Source organism: Amphiura filiformis, chromosome 12 (genome assembly GCF_039555335.1).
Source record: "Amphiura filiformis chromosome 12, Afil_fr2py, whole genome shotgun sequence".
Classification (NCBI taxonomy): Eukaryota; Metazoa; Echinodermata; class Ophiuroidea; order Amphilepidida; family Amphiuridae; genus Amphiura; species Amphiura filiformis.
In genome coordinates this window covers 20,833,758-20,841,202 of record NC_092639.1, presented here as the reverse complement: position 1 = coordinate 20,841,202, position 7,445 = coordinate 20,833,758, and the positions used below count along the sequence as shown (strand labels likewise).

Here is a 7,445-nt window from a genome sequence, read left to right as displayed (position 1 = left end):
GTGATGCACTCTTTTACATACTATACAACTTTTTAAGCCAACGGGATCTGGATTTACGAATTTTGAGGAGGTAAAAGCGCCCGACCACACATTTGCAGGATATAAATGTGTGACGCTATTTTTGTTTAAATTGTTTCAATTAGTGACGTTCAAACTTAAAAAGTTTATACGAAAGTTATTACAGGGCCTGATTTATCATTGGGCCAGATGGGCTCGGGCCCAGGGCCCTCGAATTTGTTTTGCCCCAAATTGCCCTCTGCATCCTCTTTAGCCCGAAATAGGATAACCAACGGCAGTCTGCACTACAGGTATCGGTTGATAGAAAAGTACTGAATTTATTACTACAGAATTACAGAAAAATCTGAGGAATTGTATGTAGCAACTCAAAACTTGACAAACCTCAACTAATACGGTATATTAAATTACCAAAACAATCAGCGGGGTTGCTAGCTGGGGTGTTACATTTACAGTCACATTCTTTGATACTGCATTATAAACCGAGACATTTTAATCAGGGTCTATGTTTTAATGCACCGATTTAAATAGCAATTATAATGGACTTGAACTAAAGTAACAATTCTCCATACATTACTACAAAAACAAAGCTTGGCAAAATGACAATAAAGAATACAATAAAAATTCCACTATTTTAAGGCCTAATGAGCAATTAAAACGACTTATGAAAGTTGATCCGGACATGCACCGCGGATGCCTACAATGTACAATAATTAGTGTGCTAGTATACAATAATAATAAATAAATAACTATTTTTAGTGTAAAATGTTAATAATAATGACTTGAGCCCAGTCCTCGTTTACGGAGTTTATGGTTAGGGTTTAGGATTGGGGTAGGGCAGTCTTGTAATAAGACTAGTAGAGTTGCACCCTATCCAAAAGAATCAATTTATTCATGGTTTGCTTCTCTATATTGACAGCAGAATGTTCATGGACGTGATAATGCAAGATGCCTCTGGAGTAAAAGTTTTGCTGGATGCTATCAAGATATACGGCTCAGAAAAGGAGCTTTTATCTACGACGCATCTGGTTTACGACGCGTCGCGACGTCTTGCAGCAAACATTGTTTTGCCATGGGCATCATGTTAAACGCGTCCGACACTGAAATGTTTCGACACCAGGTGAGCATCGATTCGGGAAAAGATGTTGTAGGCTTACTAAGTGTACAATTGTGAGTTCTTGAATATTGCATGGTCCTTTTCCTCAGTCTGTAAATGGAAGGACATTTCCGTTGCAATAAATACTGAGATGAGTTTAAATCCGGTTTCCGCGGTTTCCTCTCCTCGCGCCTCTCCTAAAGTCCTGGACTCGGACTGGTTTTTCGCAAACAAAATTCAATTTGGTCCAGAAGTCTTGGTCATCCCACAAACCTTTACCATCGTAATTTATCTGTATGCAATCCTGCACTCCACTCGGTTGTTCCGGTGCCCAGTTCGTGTAGCCATAAGGTGTACCATCAGACCATGCCCATGTTGCCGTAAGTTTAAGGGGTTCACCTCCTATTTCCATGATCGTACCAGCCTGCGGCCACGTATCACTCATACCGATCCACGCTTCTTCTTCATTTGCTAAATCAGCCACAAAATCGTTCTCCTCTTGAGATGAAATACTAGTCAAATCTGATCCGTACGATTGGCAAAACTTTCTCGCTGACCTCCAGGACTTTGGATCTCGAATATGAAGATAACATCCACCATCAAATTCTGACCAACCACCAGGACCGCACCGATCCGAATCTTGGCATCGGACAAGGCCAAAAACTGCTATAAACAACGCTATTTTACGAAGCATCGTTGCTTCTCAGAAATATATAGGCCTGGCTCAAAATGTATCACTTTACTCCGGTTATCGAAAAAGTTTAACAAAGTTCTCACGACTTACTCCGGTTCTTTTAGCGTTTCATTGACCTCAGATGTCGAAGTTGGGCTGAAACTCAAGCGCTTGACTTTTTGAGCATTAATGTGAAATAGCAAGCTCACTGGTTGGTTGGCTATATAGGACTCGCGTTAGGACTGCATGGTTAGGGACCGTTCACAAACACTTGTTAGGGGGGGGGCTGATGCAAAAGGGGTGGGCCCTGAACATTTGTGACCCTCCTAAGGGGGGGGGGGCCTGAAAAAAATGACCACAAATTTTCCTGGAAAAATTGAGTTTATATGCTTTTCTATATGGGGTTGACCCATAATTTTCATGTCAAAAAGGGGGGCCCTGAAATGTTCGAGGTCTGTAAAGGGGGACCCCGAAAAATTTTCGCGATAAAATTTTTTTGCATCATACAAGTGTTTGTGAACGGTCCCTTAAGAGTAACAGGGGTATATATTTTTCAGAAGGGCTTATTTTTTCCATTTACCTTAAAGTTTAAGAAATGTTTACATTTCCATGATATCACATGTTTTTGAAAGGGCAAAAATATGCCTTTTTCTTCCATGTTATTTCAAAAGTGCTTATTTTTCCATACTAAACTTCGGTTTCTATACCCCTTTAGACATAATAGTCTCTGCGTTGGTATTTTTGTTAGGAGCACATTTAATGTTCGTTTATTATAATACCGTATGCCTATTTACACCCAGACAACCCCCCGTGACGTGGAAGAGTGAGTCAAACGATTACCTACAAGTATCATATTTGAAAACCAAGTCGTCACCCTACACCAAATTGCCTAAGTCATTTTTCAGTTTTTTTGCTTTTTTCTCAAAACTGTAAAAAATGACTTAGGCAATTATAGGTTATGAGGGTGACGAAGTTCAAGTCAAATGCAGTATACCTAAAATAGTTGCTAGGGTGTTGAATTTCACACCCAATTTAGATTAAGAATAAATGTGATGTGGTATATCGAAAGGAGACATTTTTTAGGCAGGATCGTAAATGGAGAAATAGCCACAACTCTGCACGGAGGTAATTTTTTCACAATTGGGGTTTGTTGCGAATTTGTGATGTTATTAATGTTTAAAATATTGTCTGATAGTTTCAGACTGTAATATAACTGGCATCTTGTATTTTTTTCAGACATTTTTCAATACCTCAATATCTTCGCTTAGGAATGTCCGATTTCATTGGGGAAAACGGCGTTGTGGAGCAAAATATCTCTATATTTAAGATACTAAGTATGTAAAACACTCAAAATTGATAACCTGCCCCAAAGTGTCTCTTTTTGATATAGGCCTACCACGTCATAAATATGTCAATACCGTGTTTTGTTGGTAATACTAAAAGACATATTAAAACTAGAGTCAACAGACGCTGAATACAAGCCGCAATTTGACCCCTATAACTTGACCCCTGGGTTACGGATGGGGTCAACTGCTCTTGCATTGTGCTTAGGATGTCATAAGAAATATTCCTGGTGAATTTCAGCTTAATCGGAACTTATACATGGATTTTGATTTTTTTAAATTTTTGATTGACCTTTTGACCCCCTTAATGACCTTTGACCTCAATGGGAAAAAACCCTTATGTACACCGACAAAATGCATTGTTTCAATTTTAATTAAAAAATTCTACTATGTTTTGTTGTCGAGATAAAAATTCTTAAAGTTATTTAGCTAAAAACAGGAAGTGACCCAACAGACGCTGAGTACAGCCGCCAGGCAAGAAATGACGTTAATGGGATCAAAAGTACCATGTCTTGTACAAATTCTGTTCCTGTTTAATGTGCCGAACTTGGGGGCCAAATCAGGGAATGCGAATGTGGCTCCTCGTCAGTGATCCAGATTGCCGCATTCTGGTTTTAACCACAGATCCTCAATTTTTTGAGGATCGGTAGTTTTAAGACTCGTTTCGGTAAGAGCAGTAAAACCTGCTCTCCTGGACCAGACGAGCCTATTTTGAGCTCTATGATAATAAAAAGATGGCAAATTTATAATTGCAAAATAATTCAATACAAATAACAAATTGGACAGCATTGTAAATGAAAATACGTCACATTTTATTATGTAATACATTAATGTCGATTATATTTCGCATATAAGATTTTTGCTGTAGTGTTCATTACACTATTATTGCACATGTAGATATTGATTATTACTAGTATACAGTATATTGCACATTAATTATTGTAATTATTTTTTCTCTTTTCAGTGTTTTTGATCACAATGGTCAAATATAAATTCAAATATATTGTAACAAACACTTTCAGTTTTAAACAATACCATTAAATATACCCACGATGGAGTTACACTTTGTATATTACATAACATTCGAACATGTTTGACATTCGTTTTATTGTAGGCCTACTTCATTTATCATTATATCTTAAGTTTTCTGGTCGAGTTCTTCATAATATCATTGAGTTTATTTGATTCTGTAACAAGTAAATTGTCAATAGGAACTTGTTGGTCTCTTTGTTTTAATTTTTGACTTGTATATAGAAAAAGATGCAAATTCAATCGAAATATTGGTTAAAATATTAAGTTTATCATTGATATTCCATCCAAAAATAATTGTATGCAGTGATACATCAACATTAAAGGCGTTTTCATGAATTGATACATATAATTGGAGAATTTCAACCAAAATGATTGATTTTGTACCACGAGAACGTGTTCATTGTCTTCTATAGAATTGCAAATAATACAATTTGGAGTGTCACTAAATGATTATTTCAATTATTCATTTACCGTTACTAGAGTTGACTGAAATCAATGTGGATCCTTCAATATCAAGACTGTGAAGTTCCTAATACTTTATGGCAACAAATGTTGGATGATGGTAACTGTAGTAGGAAGTCAATACTGAAGCACTGTAGTTCTGCGGTGTTGGTTTGATATATATATGATCCAGAAGAGTTCCTTTGGTAGTAGTTGGGTCTTCAATCAATTGATTGTATTGTCTGAATGCAGGCAGGACTTGCTCTTTTATCAAGTTTCGATTAAAGTCTCCCACAAGGACTTTAAAATCTGTTTCTAGATTTTCAATCTGGGCTGTTATCTCATTCATTTCATCATTGAATACTCTTGAGCTTGTTGCAACAGGTTTGTATATAGCTGCAATCAGCAAGTTGGTTCTTCCTGATGTTCTTATCGCTAATACATCGGAGTGCTCAGTTATCAATGGTAATATATTGTATTTCACACTGTTTTGAACATAGATGGCAACCCCTCTTCCACTACCAGAATTGATTGATTCAATGAATAACCATCAATTGCAATTGTTTCAGGGTTATTGCTACTTGTCAACCAGGTTTCAGATAAGCAAATGACGTGAGCTTTTCTGAACTCGCTATTGTTTTTCATATCTTCGAAATGGCGATTTAGGCTCTGTATGTTATGATGTGCAATAATGAAATAGTTGTTGTGGTCTATTTCTAATAAAGGGTTAGCTACGGAAAGATCACATTGCGACATCTTGGCAATATTGGTTGCAACAGTGTCATCACAATAGATTCTCCTGGCATCAAAATTCATCAGATACATTCCATCAAGATGAGTGACTCGACTAAGTGCTACGTATGCCATTGCCTGCTGCAAGTATTTCATTGATATTACTGCTTTGTCCGTAGTTTGTCCTTGGATCTTGTGAATGGTTACAGCCCAGGAAAGTTTTAACGGTATCTGTTCTCTGGTTGTGGTAAACGTCTTTCCTTTCAACTGAAACGATTCCTTGCGTGGCTTTATGGGAGTACATTCTTGATAGTGTGGTGGGATGAATTCTGTTGTTCTTGCCTTGGCACCAATACGAGAACTATCAAATTTGACATATACGACAGTTGGCATATTTGTCGAGTTGCAGAATTCGATACCTTTAAATACGCCAGAAACTCCATTGCACAGACCGTCAGTCACATCAACGTTCGATATCAGCATAACTCGGGCACCCACTGCTAATTTCAGTTCATCTGCCAAAGTTGTGTTGCGATCTTTGCGTGTTGTCTTATGTGGTTGCTCATTTCTTCTTATGATTCGCCCACCTGTTTGATCAATGTCAATGGCTTGTATCGTATGTATATGTGTACTCAAGGTAGCTAGCATTTTCTCATTATGGTCATCGACATCATCGTTGCGATAAAATAGATGCATTGCGTCATCGGGAGCGGATAGTCCGTTATCGTGGTTACCGGAAACTGTACGTGACTGAAGTAACTTCATATCAGTATCGCTTATTGGTTCATTTCGTTTCCTTGTGCGAAGTCTGTTCAGCATTTGAGCAAAGACGACATCATCTTTTGACGCATAATTTCTGTCAGTTCAACAACATTGAATAGGTTCCAGAGGTCCATTAATATATCATCACGTGGAAGACACAATGGTGTTCTTGGAGAAATAGGCGGTAATTGATAAAAATCTCCAACTGCAAGAATTGACACATTGCCAAAGTAAGTGGTGTCTGAACAACCTTTGATCTGTTGCAATCGACCATTTATATAGTCAAACTGTGGTACACTCACCATAGATATTTCATCAATGATAACAAGTTGTAGGTGTCGATACTTCATTCGCAACGTGTTTACAGATTCTTCTGCAAGAGGCGTGTAATGATGTGATCCTCTGGGAGGTATCTTTAAGCCAGTGCAGATTGTTTGGCCATATATATTAAAGGCGGCAGTTCCCATGTGGGCAAGTAGTAAAACAGTCACTTCCTCAGCATTTTCTGTCATTGGAAGAAAGGTTTTTCTAGCATAATATGTTATGCACTTGATCAGATGTGATTTCCCAGTTCCAGCTCCTCCAGTAAGAAAAATGTGGAATGGTGATATGGTATGGTCACTGGCCTTGTCATTGCACCACTTGGTAACATAGTTAAATAGTTGACGTTGTTTGTCGTTCAACTGTCGCATCATAGATTCTGCTTGTTCTTCTGTAATTTCAGGACGGCATGTTTCTATTGCACACCTCGGTAAATCTTGACGTTGTTGTTGCGGCTGCTGTAATTCAGGAATTTCGATTTCAGCAAGCTCGTCATCTGAATCCTCGTACAAATTACGCTCCAATCTATCATCCTGCTGTTGTTGTTCTCCTTGTGGATTTAAAGCATTCCATGCATCTTGAAGGTCGGGTATTTCTTGGAGTGCATCCCATGCATTATCTAGGGCACCGTTATCTGGTTCGAATTCTTTCATGTTGTGTTGCACTATTTCTTGAACTGAAACGATTTCCCCATTAATGGTTACGCGACCTTGTAAGTGATAACTTTCATACGTTTCATATGATTCAGGTTTGATTTGCTTTCTTCTGTGTGGCAGATATAGGCGTAGCATGTTCATATGGTAACGCTCTTTATCCCTATGAATTGATACTCGAGGATAACGAATGACAGCTGGTTTTCCGGTGGTTCGTTGTTTCATTTTCGCTGAGCATCCCGACAATGCGATAGCCTTTTTCTTTGGTCGACATCTCTTAATTCCTTCTTTCGGTACACTTCCATCTTCATAATCACTTTGGTCATCTTCTGTCTGATCGTCAGTTTCGTTTTCTGTCTGTGTACTTTCTTTGCTAG

General features: G+C 38.1%; 2 protein-coding genes across 2 annotated transcripts; both read right to left on the bottom strand.

The window, feature by feature from the left end:
- Window positions 1-1,268: 1,268 nt before the first annotated feature.
- On the bottom strand, window positions 1,269-1,805 carry LOC140166699 (snaclec agglucetin subunit beta-2-like). The gene has a single exon (XM_072190198.1). The coding sequence runs from the start codon at window positions 1,803-1,805 to the stop codon at window positions 1,269-1,271; it is 537 nt and encodes a 178-aa protein (XP_072046299.1).
- Window positions 1,806-5,080: 3,275 nt separating this feature from the next.
- On the bottom strand, window positions 5,081-6,028 carry LOC140166698 (ATP-dependent DNA helicase PIF1-like). Its single transcript, XM_072190197.1, has one exon. The coding sequence runs from the start codon at window positions 6,026-6,028 to the stop codon at window positions 5,081-5,083; it is 948 nt and encodes a 315-aa protein (XP_072046298.1).
- Window positions 6,029-7,445: the final 1,417 nt, after the last annotated feature.